General features: G+C 49.3%; 1 protein-coding gene across 1 annotated transcript in view; it reads right to left on the bottom strand.

Annotated features, from left to right (window-relative positions):
* Positions 1–17,461, bottom strand: part of LOC116938180 (uncharacterized) — a 39,301-nt gene extending 21,840 nt beyond the window's left edge. Inside the window, exons 1-4 of the mRNA XM_076058945.1 lie at positions 17,284–17,461; positions 14,323–14,564; positions 7,808–8,247; positions 1–487 (exon numbers count right to left, since the gene is read on the bottom strand). The exon at positions 1–487 is cut by the window's left edge and continues 157 nt beyond it. Of these exons, the coding sequence (XP_075915060.1) occupies positions 1–487; positions 7,808–8,247; positions 14,323–14,406 (1,011 nt within the window). The 5' untranslated portion in view covers positions 14,407–14,564; positions 17,284–17,461. The remainder of the gene's footprint in view (positions 488–7,807; positions 8,248–14,322; positions 14,565–17,283) is intronic.
* Positions 17,462–20,413: the final 2,952 nt, after the last annotated feature.

The following is a 20,413-nucleotide window of genomic DNA, read 5'->3' as shown; positions in this document are numbered from 1 at the left end:
GCAGACACACACAAACACACATACACAAACACACACAGAGACACACACACACACAGACACAGACACACACACACAGACACACACAAACACAGACACACACAAACACACATACACAAACACACACAGACAGAGACACACACAGACAGACAGACAGACACAGACACACACAGACACATACACATACACACACACACAGACACAGACACACACAGACACATACACATACACACACACACAGACACACACACACAGAGACACAAACACACACAGAGACACACACACACAGACACACACAGACAGACAGACACACAGACAGACAGACACAGACAGGGACACCTTCTCCAGATGGGGCACGTTGTGCGTGGCACGGATGCCGCTGTCAAACAGCTCCACAACGGTCGGCTCAAAGAGCTCCAGCGGGGTGCTGAAGTGGACCCCAGCAGAGTCCATGGACAGGTCCACCGCAAACAGAGGGCCCCTCCTAGGTCTGACACACACACACACATACTGATACACTACACACACATACTGATACACTACACACACATACTGATACACTACACACACATACTGATACACTACACACTACTACTATATACTACTATATAGTACTACACAATGACACACACACACTGATACACTACACACTACTACTATATACTACTATATAGTACTACACAATGACACACACACACTGATACACTACACATTACTACTATATACTACTACTATATAGTACTACACAATGACACACACACACTGATACACTACACACTACTACTATATACTACTACTACTATATAGTACTACACAATGACACACACACACTGATACACTACACACTACTATATACTATATACTACTACTACTATATAGTACTACACAATGACACACACACACTGATACACTACACACCACTACTATATACTATATACTACTATATAGTACTACACAATGACACACACACACACTGATACACTACACACTACTACTATATACTACATACTACCACTACTATATAGTACTACACAATGACACACACACACTGATACACTACACACTACTACTATATACTACTACTACTATATACTATATACCACTACTATATAGTACTACACAATGACACACACACACTGATACACTACACACTACTACTATATACTACTACCACTATATAGTACTACACAATGACACACACACACTGATACACTACACACTACTACTATATACTATATACTACTACTATATAGTACTACACAATGACACACACACACTGACACACTACACACTACTACTATATACTACTACTATATAGTACTACACAATGACACACACACACTGATACACTACACACCACTACTATATACTATACACTACTACTACTATATAGTACTACACAATGACACACACACACTGATACACTACACACTACTACTATATACTATATACTACTACTATATAGTACTACACAATGCCACACACACACACTGATACACTACACACTACTACTATATACTATATAGTACTACTATATAGTACTACACAATGACACACACACACTGATACACTACACACTACTACTATATACTACTACTATATACTATATACCACTACTATATAGTACTACACAATGACACACACACACTGATACACTACACACTACTACTATATACTATATACTACTACTACTATATAGTACTACACAATGACACACACACACTGATACACTACACACTACTACTATATACTACTACCACTATATAGTACTACACAATGACACACACACACTGATACACTACACACTACTACTATATACTACTACTATATACTACTATATAGTACTACACAATGACACACACACACTGATACACTACACACTACTACTATATACTACTACTATATAGTACTACACAATGCCACACACACACACTGATACACTACACACTACTACTATATACTATATAGTACTACACAATGCCACACACACACACACTGATACACTACACACTACTACTATATACTATACACTACTACTACTATATAGTACTACACAATGACACACACACACTGATACACTACACACTACTACTATATACTACTACTATATAGTACTACACAATGACACACACACACTGATACACTACACACTACTACTATATACTATATACTACTACTATATAGTACTACACAATGACACACACACACTGATACACTACACACTACTACTATATACTATAAAGTACTACTACTATATAGTACTACACAATGACACACAAACACTGTATGTTACACGACACACTACTACTATTTAATACTACTATACAGTACCACTATATAGCACTACTACTGTAAATTACTACTATATAGGTAAAGTCACGTAGAATGAGAATAAAATAATAAAATAACACAATAAAATTCTCACGACGTTTCGGCCACAACACAAGTGGCCTTCATCAGGTGAAGGAACCAGACTGTCTGGAGGACAGCGCTGGAGCGAACGAAGCCAAGCTCAGACCGCGACCTTTAAGCTGTGTGAGAAGGAAACAGAGTGCCTTGACAAAGGAATTAGCATAGAAATTAGCATTCAATTGGCGGACTTAGCATGATGAACGGTGTAGAGGGGTTGAACATGTGCAGACCGGCGAGGCGGGGAGGGGGAGTTTACATATTGATGGTGTGAAAAGGGAATTTAAGCAGCTGCGAAAGTTTGGGATACCACTACTTGAAAAAAAATATACTGTACCATTGAAAATTAGTTTAATGTTTGGTTCGGAGAATTTAGCATTGAAATAGCTGAGTGATTAGCTTGTGACTGGTCACAGAAATGGCTATGTTAAAGTCAAAGCCTACACATCCACAGAGGCACCTAGCACAAATCAAACAGGAGAATTTAGCATTGAAATAGCTGAGTGATTAGCTTGTGACTGGTCACAGAAATGGCTATGTTAAAGTCAAAGCCTACACATCCACAGAGGCACCTAGCACAAATCAAACAGGAGAATTTAGCATTGAAATAGCTGAGTGATTAGCTTGTGACTGGTCACAGAAATGGCTATGTTAAAGTCAAAGCCTACACATCCACAGAGGCACCTAGCACAAATCAAACAGGAGAATTTAGCATTGAAATAGCTGAGTGATTAGCTTGTGACTGGTCACAGAAATGGCTATGTTAAAGTCAAAGCCTACACATCCACAGAGGCACCTAGTACAAATCAAACAGGAGAATTTAGCATTGAAATAACTGAGGGATTAGCTTGTGACTGGTCATAGAAATAGCTATGTTAAAGTCAAAGCCTACACATCCACAGAGGCACCTAGTACAAATCAAACAGGAGAATTTAGCATTGAAATAACTGAGGGATTAGCTTGTGACTGGTCATAGAAATAGCTATGTTAAAGTCAAAGCCTACACATCTACAGAGGCACCTAGTACAAATCAAACAGGAGAATTTAGCATTGAAATAGCTGAGTGATTAGCATGTGACTGGTCACAGAAATGGCTATGTTAAAGTCAAAGCCTACACATCCACAGAGGCACCTAGTACAAATCAAACAGGATAATTTAGCATTGAAATAACTGAGTGATTAGCTTGTGACTGGTCACAGAAATGGCTATGTTAAAGTCAAAGCCTACACATCCACAGAGGCACCTAGCACAAATCAAACAGGAGAATTTAGCATTGAAATAGCTGAGTGATTAGCTTGTGACTGGTCACAGAAATGGCTATGTTAAAGTCAAAGCCTACACATCCACAGAGGCACCTAGTACAAATCAAACAGGAGAATTTAGCATTGAAATAACTGAGGGATTAGCTTGTGACTGGTCATAGAAATAGCTATGTTAAAGTCAAAGCCTACACATCCACAGAGGCACCTAGTACAAATCAAACAGGATAATTTAGCATTGAAATAACTGAGGGATTAGCTTGTGACTGGTCATAGAAATAGCTATGTTAAAGTCAAAGCCTACACATCTACAGAGGCACCTAGTACAAATCAAACAGGAGAATTTAGCATTGAAATAGCTGAGTGATTAGCATGTGACTGGTCACAGAAATGGCTATGTTAAAGTCAAAGCCTACACATCCACAGAGGCACCTAGCACAAATCAAACAGGAGAATTTAGCATTGAAATAGCTGAGTGATTAGCTTGTGACTGGTCACAGAAATGGCTATGTTAAAGTCAAAGCCTACACATCCACAGAGGCACCTAGTATAAATCAAACAGGATAATTTAGCATTGAAATAACTGAGGGATTAGCTTGTGACTGGTCATAGAAATAGCTATGTTAAAGTCAAAGCATACACATCCACAGAGGCACCTAGTACAAATCAAACAGGAGAATTTAGCATTGAAATAACTGAGGGATTAGCTTGTGACTGGTCATAGAAATAGCTATGTTAAAGTCAAAGCATACACATCCACAGAGGCACCTAGTACATGGACACCAAAGGGGCTGCAACAACTCGACTAAATTCTCCTGTTTGATTTGTACTAGGTGCCTCTGTGGATGTGTAGGCTTTGACTTTAACATAGCTATTTCTATGACCAGTCACAAGCTAATCCCTCAGTTATTTCAATGCTAAATTCTCCTGTTTGATTTGTACTAGGTGCCTCTGTGGATGTGTAGGCTTTGACTTTAACATAGCTATTTCTATGACCAGTCACAAGCTAATCCCTCAGTTATTTCAATGCTAAATTCTCCTGTTTGATTTGTACCAGGTGCCTCTGTGGATGTGTAGGCTTTGACTTTAACATAGCCATTTCTGTGACCAGTCACAAGCTAATCACTCAGCTATTTCAATGCTAAATTCTCCTGTTTGATTTGTACTAGGTGCCTCTGTGGATGTGTAGGCTTTGACTTTAACATAGCTATTTCTATGACCAGTCACAAGCTAATCCCTCAGTTATTTCAATGCTAAATTCTCCTGTTTGATTTATACTAGGTGCCTCTGTGGATGTGTAGGCTTTGACTTTAACATAGCCATTTCTGTGACCAGTCACAAGCTAATCACTCAGCTATTTCAATGCTAAATTCTCCTGTTTGATTTATACTAGGTGCCTCTGTGGATGTGTAGGCTTTGACTTTAACATAGCCATTTCTGTGACCAGTCACAAGCTAATCACTCAGCTATTTCAATGCTAAATTCTCCTGTTTGATTTGTACTAGGTGCCTCTGTGGATGTGTAGGCTTTGACTTTAACATAGCTATTTCTATGACCAGTCACAAGCTAATCCCTCAGTTATTTCAATGCTAAATTCTCCTGTTTGATTTATACTAGGTGCCTCTGTGGATGTGTAGGCTTTGACTTTAACATAGCCATTTCTGTGACCAGTCACAAGCTAATCACTCAGTTATTTCAATGCTAAATTCTCCTGTTTGATTTGTACTAGGTGCCTCTGTGGATGTGTAGGCTTTGACTTTAACATAGCCATTTCTGTGACCAGTCACAAGCTAATCACTCAGCTATTTCAATGCTAAATTCTCCGAACCAAACAATAAACTAATTTTCAATGGTACAGTACATTTTTTTTCAAGTAGTGGTATCCCAAACTTTCGCAGCTGCTTAAATTCCCTTTTCACACCATCAATATGTAAACTCCCCCTCCCCGCCTCGCCGGTCTGCACATGTTCAACCCCTCTACACCGTTCATCATGCTAAGTCCGCCAATTAAATGCAATTTTTTTATGCTAATTCCTTTGTCAAGGCACCTTAATTTCTTCTCACACAGCTTAAAGGTCGCGGTCTGAACTTGGCTTCGTTCGCTCCAGCGCTGTCCTCCAGACAGTCTCGTCCCTTCACCTGATGAAGGCCACTTGTGTTGTGGCCGAAACGTCGTGAGAATTTTATTGTGTTATTTTATTTTATTATTTTATTCTCATTCTACGTGACTTCACCGAAAGAACCAAAGAAGATAGTACTACTATATAGTACTACTATATAGTACTACTACTACTAGATAGTACTACTATATAGTACTACTATATACTATATAGTAGTAGTATATAGTACTACTACTGTATATTACTACTATATAGTACTATTACTACTATATAGTACTCCTATATAGTACTACTGCTACAAGGTACTACTGCTATATAGGACTACTACTGTAGTAGACTCAACTAAGTCGCAGACGAACTCTTTGAACCACCAGGCTAACTACACACTATAGTGGTGGACCACCAGGCTGACTACACACTATAGTGGTGGACCACCAGGCTGACTATACACTATGGTGGTGGACCACCAGGCTGACTACACACTATGGTGGTGGACCACCAGGATAACTACACACTATGGTGGTGGACCACCAGGCTGACTACACACTATAGTGGTGGACCACCAGGCTGACTACACACTATGGTGGTGGACCACCAGGCTGACTACACACTATAGTGGTGGACCACCAGGCTGACTACACACTATAGTGGTGGACCACCAGGCTGACTACACCCTATGGTGGTGGACCACCAGGCTGACTACACATTATAGTGGTGGACCACCAGGCTAACTACACACTAAGTGGTGGACCACCAGGCTGACTACACACTATGGTGGTGGACCACCAGGCTAACTACACCCTATAGTGGTGGACCACCAGGCTGACTACACACTATGGTGGTGGACCACCAGGCTAACTACACCCTATAGTGGTGGACCACCAGGCTAACTACACCCTATGGTGGTGGACCACCAGGCTGACTACACACTATGGTGGTGGACCACCAGGCTGACTACACACTATGGTGGTGGACCACCAGGCTGACTACACACTAAGTGGTGGACCACCAGGCTGACTACACACTATGGTGGTGGACCACCAGGCTGACTATACACTAAGTGGTGGACCACCAGGCTGACTACACCACACTATGGTGGTGGACCACCAGGCTGACTACACGCTATAGTGGTGGACCACCAGGCTGACTGTACACTATAGTGGTGGACCACCAGGCTGACTACACACTATGGTGGTGGACCACCAGGCTAACTACACACTATGGTGGTGGACCACCAGGCTGACCACACACTATAGTGGTGGACCACCAGGCTAACTACACGAGTTACACTACTATGATAAAGTAGCAGTACTATATAGTAGAAGTACTATGCAGTGGGTGAGTGAGTGGGTGAGTGAGTGGGTGAGTGAGTGAGTGAGTAGGTGAGCGAGTGAGCGATTGGGTGGGTGAGTGAGCAAGTGAGTGAGTGGGTGAGTGAGTGAGTGGGTGAGTGAGTGAGTGGGTGAGCGAGTGATTGGGTGAGTGAGTGAGCGGGTGAGCAAGTGAGTGAGTGGGTGAGCGAGTGAGCGAGCGGGTGAGCAAGTGAGTGAGTGAGTGGGTGAGTGAGTGAGCGAGGAAGGGAGCGAGCGGGTAAGCAGGAAGTGACAAGACATGGTGGTGGTGATGGTGGTGGTGGTGATGGTGGTGGTGGTGGTGATGATGATGATGGTGTAGGTGATGGTGGTGGTGGCGGTGATGATGGTGGTGGTGGTGATGGTGGTGGTGGTGATGATGATGGTGTAGGTGATGGTGGTGGTGGCGGTGATGATGGTGATGGTGGTGATGGTGGTGGTGGTGATGATGATGATGGTGTAGGTGATGGTGGTGATGGTGGTGGTGGTGATGATGATGATGATGGTGTAGGTGATGGTGGTGGTGGCGGTGATGATGGTGGAGGTGGTGGTGGCGGTGATGATGGTGGAGGTGGTGATGATGATGGTGTAGGTGATGGTGGTGATGGTGGTGGTGGTGGTGGCGGCGATGGCGGTGATGCAGGCAGGCAGGCAGGCAGACCGCCTCACTTGTAGGGGCTGTTGATGAGATCCGGACCCCACACCAACGTGCCCGGTGCCTCCTCCGCACCGGTGACCTCGGCAACGTCAGCACCGGCACGGGGACCGTCGCTCGCGCCGGCACCACCACCACCACCACCACCGGCACCACCACCACCACCACCGGCACCGCCCTGGCAGGCGTCTTGCAGCGTCCGCACGAAGGCGCCGGCCGAGTGCAGGGCCAGGCCCCGCAGGGCGTGCTCCGTGCGCAGGCGCACGGCCTCCAGCAGGCGGCGCAGCTTGGAGCGGCGGTACGAGGACCAGCGGCGCTCGCCGGGGTCCAGCGTCGGGGCGGCGCCGGTGGCGCCGGTGGCGCCGGTGGCACCGGCGCCGCCACCGGCCAGCAGGGCGGCGCGCAGGGACTGGGCCAGCGACGGCAGCCACGAGTCGCACAGGAAGAGCTGCACCTGGGGGGGGAGGAGGATGGGGAGGATGGGGGAGGAGAGGGAGATGTTGACTCCCTCGCCCGGTACTCAGGAGGTCGTGGATTCGATCCCGACCACTGACGATGGGGGAGGAGAGGGAGATGTTGACTCCCTCGCCCGGTACTCAGGAGGTCGTGGATTCGATCCCGACCACTGACGATGGGGGAGGAGAGGGAGATGTTGACTCCCTCGCCCGGTATGCAGGAGGCCGTGGGCTACATCCTGGCCACTGACGATGGGGGAGGGGAGGGAGATGTTGACTACCTCGCACGGTACGCAGGAGGTCGTGGATTCGATCCCGACCACTGACGATGGGGGAGGAGAGGGAGATGTTGACTCCCTCGCCCGGTACGCAGGAGGCCGTGGGCTACATCCCGACCCTGTTGTGTATTCACAGTGGATAGGAGATGTTGACTCCCTCGCCTGGTACACAGGAGGTCGTGGATTCGATCCCGACCCTGACGACACCTGCTACTGTACATTTGGAGTCTGCGTCTCTCTCTCTCTCATCATCATCATCATCACGGTGGCTAGGAGATGTTGACTCCCTCGCCTGGTATACAGGAGGTCGTGGGTTTGACCCCGACCCTGATGGGGAGTGGGCGGGGAGGGGGAGGGTGGAGGAGGAGTGGGGAGGAGGAACACACACAAACACTTACACACACACAAACACTTACACACACACAAACACTTACACACACACACAGACACACATCCACAACAACAACAACCGCTATTCGCCACTAAGTGGCGGTGACGTCACCACGACGCTTGTGCCAGGCCATGTGCACCTTGAGGCCACGTGAAGTGTCGAACGCCCGCTGGCAGGAGGTCACGGGGCAAACCCAGCAGGTGCCACGGGTCGACTTACTGAGATGACCGAGACGACTGGATGATGAGCATCACCTGTGCCCCCTACTGTGCCAACCCGCTGTGTTTTAGCCACCCGGCGCTCTGCTCGTTGTTGTGAGCGTCGCTCCTCCGCCCTCCGTTGTTGTTGGAGGGCGACTGCCTCCAACTGCCCAGCAGCGTCCTTCACGAGCCTCCTCCACAGAGGCCGATCTTGACACCGCTGGTACCGGTCATCGGCAAGTCCACTCAGCTCCACATCCTGTTGTATCAGCCCCTCTCTTCTCGAGCCCGCGCCGTGCCCGTTTAGCCCCCTCTATCCGGCCGAACAAAAGCTGTTTAGGCATTCGCTGGCTGGGCATGCGGGCCACATGACCCAATGCTCTTTGGTTATTTCGGTAAAGTCACGTAGGTAGAAATCAAACAAAATAAATCACGACGCTTTGAACGCAACGCGAGCGCCCTTCTTCAGGTGAAAATCGCGAAAGCTGCAACGTCTGCTGTGAGCAGCACGATGTCTGCTGCCTCGTGAAGAGAAGCTCTTACCAGCGAGAGTTTACATAAGTATCGAGAAACAAAGGCAGCCGAAGTAGTGTTAATGGGGTATTATAGTGTAAAGGTAATAAATAGCGTGGCATGCGAAAGGGAATGAACTCAGGTAAGCACGTTGGATTATAGTGCAAAGTTAACGAGCTTCCGCGGTGCGTAAGAACTCAGATTAGCATGTAGGATTAGAATATGTAAACAAGACCCATCCAACACAGCCTTGCCTGCCGGAGGAGGACACCGATGGGACTTTGAGAGCTCCTCACACAATCCAGCCTGGTTAAACCCAGGATGGACCGTAGGCAGGCCAGCCTAAATGTTTCTAACCAGGGTGGTCCACATGGCCGAGAAGACTTGAAGCTTCGTGTGGAGCGACCGATTAAAAGATAATGCCGCTAGACTATTCGGAGTGAGACCTCTGCATGTCGAACCAGAGCCGGTCATGAGCACACTGCCCAGGTATGGGAAACTGTCTACTCTCTCCACAACTGCCCCATCACGTATTGGGAGTTGTGGGGGTGGAGTGTCCGATGGTACAAAATACCCAGGCAGGTGCTTAGTTTTGGTGGGGCTGATGGTAAGGCCCCATCTCTTAGTGGCACGCTCCAGTCTCAGCAGCAGCGTCTTCAACTCCTCCTCTGAATGAGCAGCAATCACCAGATCATCGGCATACATAACGTGGTTGAGCAATAGGGAGCCATCCCTTGTCCACATCCGGGCAAGGGATGGCTGTACCAGATGGAAATTTCGTCGAAGGCTTCACGAACAACTTGGTCGAAATGAATGTTAAATAATTGGGAGCCAGAGGACATCCCTGTCGCACCCCAAGGTGAACAGGAAATGGCTTCGACTCCCGGCGATGTAGTTTATCCGGGCCCGCTCACCATCATGAAGGTCCTTATTGATCGTGAGCAGAGGGTCAGGGACTCCGAAAGCACGAAGAACTACCCAGAGCCCAGGCCTACTGATGGTATCATAGGCCTTGACCAGGTCAACAAAGCAGAGATGTAGGTCTTGTTGGAATTCCCTACACCTCTGCTGTAGCAGACGGACAGTAAATATGGCATCTGTGCAGGACCGCCCTTTCCTGAAACCACATTGGGGCTCCGCAAGCCTCTCCTCAGCGTACCTAGCGAGGCGATGTTGAATAATCCTTGCCAGGACCTTTCCCGGCAACACTGAGGAGTGAGATGTCCCCTTCTTAAAGAGGGGGACCACCAGGGCATTCTTCCAGTCCTGCGGAACCCGTCCAGTGGTCCAGATTGTTGTCATGATTTCGCTTGCGAGATCATCTCTGCCCAGTGCCTTTCCTGGTCTCAGACTCCGGATCGCCTTAAGTACTTCCTCAATAGATGGCACCTCAGCCAGCCACTCACAGGGGGTGACTTCTTCCAATATTTGAGGCACTGCAGCCTCAGCAGGGTCATCCCCACTTTGTGCCACGATGTTTTCCTGGCTGAGGGATTTCCCCTCCCCTAGGACCTCACAGAAATGCTCAGCAAATCTGCAAACCTGTTCCTGGGGGTCGGAGATTGGATTACCATTCTTTCCCCTAATGATGGTAATAGGTGTGGCGCTGCAGGTTACTTTTTTATGGAATTGAAGAGCGATTTATGATGGCGGTCCATTGAGGCAGACTCCATCTCCTCAGCAACCCGCGACCACCACCTATCCCTGCAGCGCCTCACAGCTCTCTGAACCTCCGAGCGAAGACTGCGGTAAGCCTCATTCTCTGACGTGGGATGCTGTAGCCGATGAGAGTGGGCCTGTTGCTTTTTCTCAGCCAGACTGAACACCTCCTCTGTCAGCCAGGGTCTCTGGGGAGGTCTGGACCGCGTACCCAAAGCAGCCATTGCAGCTGCATGAGTCACAGTCCTAAACCTCGGCCATTTACCCTCGACATCAGGAGGAGTGGGGGACTGCCAACCCCAACCGCAAGCGATGATTAAATTCTCGCTTGCAACTTTCATCAGCTAGCTGAGACCATGCCACTAAGGGTTTGAATGGGGTCCTGGGTGTACACCCACCACTGGAGTGGAAGAATGGCAGAAGCATCTTACAGATAACAAGTCGATGGTCAGTGGGCAGATCAGCTCCACGGTAAGTCCTGGTGTCAAGGACATGGGCTTACACACACTCACACACACACTTATACAAAGACAAAGATCCCCCATATAGCCTTAACAGACTGTAGGGGCAAGTGCTGTTAGCGAGCACCTATTAAGGCCGGAACGGTACACGAGGGGGTGGGTGGCCAGCACCACGCCCGACCGCCTTTGTCTCCCTAGTGGCAATGTTTACACACCGCACCAGGTACTCATTTGAGGCTGAGTCGACCTAGGGGAGGCCCAGGACCGGTTCAGATAATTGTCACTGGTATTGACCGTGAGCGGAAATCGAACCTGGGTCGCCGGGTTCATAGCGCAGTGTGCTAACCGCTACACTACCGCTCCCCACATACAGACTCACACGCACACTTACACACACTTATACACACACTTACACACACACTTACACACACACACTTACAACAACAACCGCCATTCACCACTAAGTGGCAGTGACGTCACCACGACGCTTGTGCCAGGCCATGTGCACCTTGAGGCCACGTGGAGTGTCGAACGCCCGCTGGCAGGAGGTCACGGGGCAGACCCAGGTGCCACGGGTCGACTGACTGAGATGACTGGCCGATGCACCACCTGTGCCCCCTACTGTGCCAACCTGCTGTGCTTTAGCCACCTGGCGCTCCGCTCGTTGTTGTAAGCGTCGCTCCTCCACCCTCCGTTGTTGTTGGAGGGCGACTGCCTCCGACTGCCCAGTAGCGTCCTTCACGAGCCTCCTCCACAGAGGCCGATCTTGACACCGCTGGTACCAGTCATCGGCAAGTCCACTCAGCTCCACGTCCTCTTGCACCACATCACTCCAACTCTTCTCTGGCCCGTGCCGCGCCCGTTTAGCCCCCTCGATCCGGCCGAACAAAAGCTGTTTCGGCATGCGGTGGCTGGGCATGCGGGCTACATGACCCAGCCATCGCAGCCTTGCCCGCCGGAGGAGCTCACCGATGGGACCTTGCCCAGATCTTTCAAGGATTTGTGAGCTCCTCACACAATCCAGTCTGGTTAAACCCAGGATGGATCGTAGGCAGGCCAGCCTAAATGTTTCCAACCGGTGAAGATGCTCCATTAAAGGGGTCCACGTTTCGCAAGCGTAGAGAAGGGAGGGAATGACCGTGGCCGAGAAGACCCGAAGCTTAGTGCGGAGGGACAGACCAGGTAGCTTCCACACGCAACCGATGAAAAGATATTGCCGCTTGACTGATTCGGAGCGAGACCTCTGCTGTTAAACTGGAGCCGGTCATAAGCACACTTCCCAGGTATGGGAAACTCTCCACTCTCTCCACAACTGCCCCATCACCGATTGGGAGTTGTGGGGGTGGAGTGTCCGATGGTACAAAATACCCAGGCAGGTGCTTAGTTTTGGTGGGGCTGATGGTAAGGCTCCACCTCTTAGTGGCATGCTCCAGTCTCAGCAGCAGCAGCGTCTCCAACTCCTCCTCTGAATGAGCGGCTATTACCAAATCATCAGCATATATAACGTGGTTGAGCAATAGGGAGCCGTCCCTTGACACACACACTTACACACACACAGACACACACACTTACACACACACAGACACACACACTTACACACACACACACTTACACACACACAGACACACACACACAGACACACACACTTACACACACACACTTACACACACACAGACACACACACTTACACACACACAGACACACACACTTACACACACACAGACACACACACTTACACAGACACACACACTTACACACACACAGACACACACACTTGACACACACACAGACACACACACTTGACACACACACAGACACACACACTTACACACACACACAGACACACACACTTACACACACACTTACACACACACAGACACACACACTTACACACACACTTACACACACACAGACACACACACACAGACACACACACTTACACACACTTACACACACACAGACACACACACTTACACACACACAGACACACACACTTACACACACACTTACACACACACAGACACACACACTTACACACACACAGACACACACACTTACACACACACAGACACACACACTTACACACACACACAGACACACACTTACACACACACTTACACACACACAGACACACACACACACTTACACACACACACAGACACACACACTTACACACACACTTACACACACACTTGACACACACACTTGACACACACACACACTTACACACACACTTACACACACACAGACACACACACTTACACACACACAGACACACACACACAGACACACACACACAGACACACACACTTACACACACACACTTACACACACACAGACACACACACAGACACACACACTTACACACACACACAGACACACACACAGACACACACACACACTTACACACACACAGACACTGACACACACACAGACACACACACACACTTACACACACACACACTTACACACACTTACACACACACACACACTTACACACACACTTACACACACACTTACACACACACAGACACACACACACACTTACACACACACAGACACACACACAAACCTGCGCCTGCGTCTGCGCGTGCATCTGCCGGAAGTCGGCCAGCCGCTGGGGCTTGCCGCCCGCGCTGATGTGGAAGAGGCACATGGACGAGGTGGACGAGGTGGACGAGGTGGAGAGGCGTCCACACTCGACATTGGCGCAGTACAGAGCCCGCAGAGCCGCCTCGTGCGTGAGCAGCGAGCGGAAGCGGAAGGCGGCCAGACGCTCCGCAAAGGGGAACGGGGGCAGGTGACGCACACGGGCTGCACAGAGAGAGACGCGGGGAGATAGAGAGAGATGGAGATATATAGAGAGAGATAGAGAGATATATATAGAGAGAGATGTAGAGAGAGATAGAGAGAGATAGAGAGAGATATAGAGAGAGACACGGGGAGATAGAGAGAGATGTAGAGAGAGATAGAGAGAGAGATAGAGAGATAGAGAGATGGAGATATACAGAGAGAGATAGAGAAAGATAGAGAGAGATAGAGAGATGGAGATATAAAGAGAGAGATAGAGAGATGGAGATATAGAGAGATATAGAGAGAGAGATGGAGATATAGAGAGAGAGAGATATAGAGAGAGATAGAGAGATGGAGATAGAGAGATGGAGATATAGAGAGAGATAGAGAGAGATAGAGAGAGATATAGAGAGTTATAGAGAGAGATAGAGAGATAGAGAGAGATAGAGAGCGAGATAGAGAGAGATATAGAGAGAGATATAGAGAGAGATATAGAGAGATATAGAGAGATAGAGATATAGAGAGATATAGAGAGAGACACGGGGAGATAGAGAGAGATGGAGATAGAGAGAGAGAGATGGAGATAGAGAGAGAGATAGAGAGAGATAGAGAGATGGAGATAGAGAGAGAGAGATGGAGAGAGAGATAGAGAGAGATAGAGAGATGGAGATAGAGAGAGAGATAGAGAGAGATGGAGATAGAGAGAGAGATAGAGAGAGAGATGGAGATATAGAGAGATATAGAGAGAGAGATAGAGAGAGATAGAGAGATGGAGATATAGAGAGATATAGAGAGAGAGATGGAGAGATGGAGATATAGAGAGAGATGGAAATAGAGAGAGATATAGAGAGAGATAGAGAGATGGAGATATAGAGAGATAGAGAGATGGAGATATAGAGAGATATAGAGAGAGATAGAGAGATATAGAGAGATATAGAGAGATATAGAGAGATGGAGATATAGAGAGATATAGAGAGATATAGAGAGATATAGAGAGAGATATAGAGAGAGATAGAGAGATGGAGATATAGAGAGAGAGATAGAGAGAGAGACACAGGGAGAAAGAGAGCGGATGTGAGCAAGTGAGTGGTCAGACACAAGGAGACACAGACAGATACATAGAGACAGAGACACACAGAGACACACAAAAACACCGACACACAGATAGACACATAGAGACAGAGACACACAGACAGATACATAGAGACAGAGACACAGACACACAGAGACACAGACAGATACATAGAGACAGAGAGACACAGACACACAGAGACACAGACAGATACATAGACACAGAGACACACAGACACACAGAGACACAGATAGATACATAGAGACAGAGACACACAGACACACAGAGACACAGACATATCCATAGAGACAGAGACACTGAGAGACACAGACACAAATATAGAGAGAGACAAAGAGAGACACAGACAGAAACAGAGAGACAAACACATCCATCCACTTACCTTGTCACTCACCCCCTCACACACCCACACACCCACTCACCCAGCCACTCACTCACCCACCCACTCACTCACCCAGCCATCCACCCACTCACCCACTCACTCACCCACCCGCCCACTGACCCAGTCAATCACCCACCCACCCGCCCGCTCACCCACCCACTCACCCACCCACACACCCACCCACTGACCCAGTCAATCACCCACTCGGCCCCTCACCCACCCACTCACTCAGCCACTCACCCAGCCACTCACCCACTTACCCAGCCACTCACCCACTCACCCAGCCACTCACCCACTCACCCAGCCACTCACCCAGCCACTCACCCACTCACCCAGCCACTCACCCACTCACCCAGCCACTCACCCACTCACTCACCCACCCACACACCCACACACCCACCCACTCACCCAGCCACTCACCCACCCACCCACTCACTCACCCACCCATCCACCCAGCCACTCACCCAGCCACTCACCCAGCCACTCACCCACTCACTCACCCACTCATCCACCCGCCCACTCACCCACCCACTCACCCAGCCACTCACCCACTCACTCACGCAGTCAATCACCCACACACCCACCCACTGACCCAGTCAATCACCCACCCACCGGCCCGCTCACCCACCCAATCACCCACCCACACACCCACCCACTGACCCAGTCAATCACCCACTCACCCAGCCACTCATCCACTCACCCATTCACTCACCCACCCAACCACTCACCCACCCACACACTCACCCACCACACACTCACTCACCCACCCACTCACCCACTCACCCACTCACTCACTCACCCACTCACCCACTCACTCACCCACCCACCCACTCACTCACTCACCCACTCACCCACCCACTCACTCACTCACCCACCCACTCACTCACTCACCCACTCACTCACCCATCCACTCACTCACCCACTCACCCACCCACCCACTCACCCACCCACACACTCAATCACCCACCCACTCACCCACCCACTCACCCACTCACCCACCCACTCACCCACTCACCCACCCACTCACTCACCCACCCACCCACCCACTCACCCACCCACACACTCAATCACCCACCCACCCACTCACTCACCCACTCACCCACCCAATCAACCACCCACTCACCCACTCACCCATCCACCCAACCACCCACTCACTCACCCACTCACTCACTCACCCAACCCACCCACTCACTCACCCACTCACCCACCCACCCACCCACTCACTCACCCACTCACCCACCCACTCACTCACCCACTCACTCACTCACCTGCGGCGTGAGCGAGCGGTGCCACCGGCTCTGGCGGCTCCGCCGGCGTGCTGATGAAGGGGAAACGCTGCGGTGACGAGGCCACGAGGCAGTGGAACTGCAGGCGGCTGAGCGCCCCGGCGTGCTGAACGGAGACCTCCAGCCAGAGACGCTCCACGCAGCACTCCAGCCTGAAACATCATCAACAACAACACAGACACATACACTCACTCACTCACACAGACACTCACAGACTCACTCATACACTCACAGACTCACTCATACACTCACTCATACACTCACACAGTCACTCACTCACACAGACACACACTCACACGTGCTGAACGGAGACCTCCAGCCAGAGACGCTCCACGCAGCACTCCAGCCTGAAACATCAACAACAACACAGACACATACACTCACTTATAGAGTCACTCATACACTCACTCACACACTCACTCACTCATACAGTCACTCACACAGACACTCACTCATACACTCACTCATACACTCACTCATACACTCACTCACTCACACACTCACTCATACACTCACTCACTCACTCATACACTCACATACACAGACACTCACTCACACACTCACACGTGCTGAACGGAGACCTCCAGCCAGAGACGCTCCACGCACCACTCCAGCCTGAAACATCATCAACAACACAGACACATACACTCACTTATAGAGTCACTCATAGACTCACTAATACACTCACTCACTCACACACTCACTCACTCATACACTCACTCACTCATACACTCACTCATACACTCATACACTCACTCACTCATACACTCACTCACACAGACACTCACTCATACACCCACGCATACACTCACTCATACACTCATACACTCACTCACTCATACACTCACTCATACACTCATACATTCACTCATACACTCACTCATACATTCACTCATACACTCACTCACACAGACACTAACACACTCACTCATTCACATAGACACTCACACAGACACTCACACAGACACTCACTCATACACTCACTCACACAGTCACTCACTCACACAGACGCTCACACAGACACTCACTCATACACTCACTCATACACTCACTCACACAGACACTCACACACTCACTCATACACTCATACACTCACTCACGCAGACACTCATACAGTCACTCACTCACACAGTCACTCACACAGACTCACACAGTCACTCATACATACAGTCACTCACTCATATACTCACAGGATCACTCATACAGTCACTCACACAGACACTCACAGGATCACTCATACAGACACTCACACAAACACTCACACAGACACTCACACAGACACTCACACAGACACTCACTCACTCACACAGACACTCACTCATACACTCACAGGATCACTCATACAGTCACTCACACAGACACTCACAGGATCACTCATACAGACACTCACACAGACAATCACTCACACAGACACTCACTCATACACTCACTCATACACTCACTCACACAGACACTCACTCACACACTCACTCACACAGACACACTCATACACTCACTCATACACTCACACACACAGACACTCACTCATACACTCACTCATACAGACACTCACACAGACACTCACTCGTACACTCACTCATACACTCACACACACAGACACTCACTCAAACACTCACTCACACAGACACTCACTCATACACTCACACACACAGACACTCACTCATACACTCACTCAGACAGACACTCACTCATACATACAGACACTCACTCATACACTCACTCATACAGACACTCACACAGACACTCACTCACACACTCACTCACACAGACACACTCATACACTCACTCATACACTCACACACACAGACACTCACTCATACACTCACTCATACAGACACTCACACAGACACTCACTCATACACTCACTCATACACTCACACACACAGACACTCACTCAAACACTCACTCACACAGACACTCACTCATACACTCACACACACAGACACTCACTCATACACTCACTCAGACAGACACTCACTCATACAGACACTCACTCATACAGTCTCTCCGTGTCTCTCTCTATCTCCTCATGTCTCTCTCCGTGTCTCTCTCCATCTCTCCGTGTCTCTCGCTCCGTGTCTCTCTCTCCGTGTCTCTCCGGGTCTCTCTCTCCGTGTCTCTCCCCGTGTCTCTCTCCGTGTCTCTCTCTCAGTGTCTCTCTCCGTGTCTCTCTCTCCCCGTGTCTCTCCCCGTGTCTCTCTCTCCATGTCTCTCTCCGTGTCTCTCTCCCCGTGTCTCCCCGTGTCTCTCTCCCCGTGTCTCTCCCCGTGTCTCTCTCTCCGTGTCTCTCTCCGTGTCTCTCTCCGTGTCTCTCTCCCCGTGTCTCTCTCCCCGTGTCTCTCTCCATCTCCCCGTGTCTCTCTCTCCGTGTCTCTCCGTGTCTCTCTCTCTGTGTCTCTCCCCGTGTCTCTCTCCCCGTCTCTCTCCCCGTGTCTCTCTCCCCATGTCTCTCTCCCCATGTCTCTTTCTCCGTGTTTCTCTCCGTGTCTCTCTCCATCTCCCCGTGTCTCTCTCTCCGTGTCTCTCCCCGTGTCTCTCCGTGTCTCTCTCTCTGTGTCTCTCTCTCCGTGTCTCTCTCTCTGTGTCTCTCTCTCCGTCTCTCTCTCCCCGTGTCTCTCTCTCCGTGTCTCTCTACGTGTCTCTCTCCCTGTCTCTCTCTCCCTGTGTCTCTCTTCCCGTGTCTCTCTCCGTGTCTCTCTCTCCGTGTCTCTCTCCATCTCTCCGTGTCTCTCTCTCCGTGTCTCTCTACGTGTCTCTCTCCCCGTCTCTCTCTCCCTGTGTCTCTCTCCCCATGTCTCTCTCCGTGTCTCTCTCTCCATGTCTCTCTCCCCATGTCTCTCTCCCCGTGTCTCTCTCCCCGTGTATCTCCCCGTGTCTCTCTCCGTGTCTCTGTCTCCGTGTCTCTCTCTGTGTCTCTCTCCGTGTCTCTCTCCCCGTGTCTCTCTCCATCTCCCCGTGTCTCTCTCCCTGTGTCTCTCCGTGTCTCTCTCTCCGTGTCTCTCTCCATCTCTCCGTGTCTCTCTCTCCGTGTCTCTCTCTCTCCGTGTCTCTCTCTCTCCGTATCTCTCTGTGTCTCTCTCCCCTTGTCTCTCTCCGTGTCTCTCTCCCCGTG

This window comes from Petromyzon marinus, assembly GCF_048934315.1.
Source record: "Petromyzon marinus isolate PM22_M1 ecotype Great Lakes invasive population chromosome 80 unlocalized genomic scaffold, UKy_Petmar_22M1.pri1.0 chr80_unloc.4, whole genome shotgun sequence".
Classification (NCBI taxonomy): Eukaryota; Metazoa; Chordata; class Hyperoartia; order Petromyzontiformes; family Petromyzontidae; genus Petromyzon; species Petromyzon marinus.
This window is presented reverse-complemented; position numbering and strand designations above follow the sequence as displayed.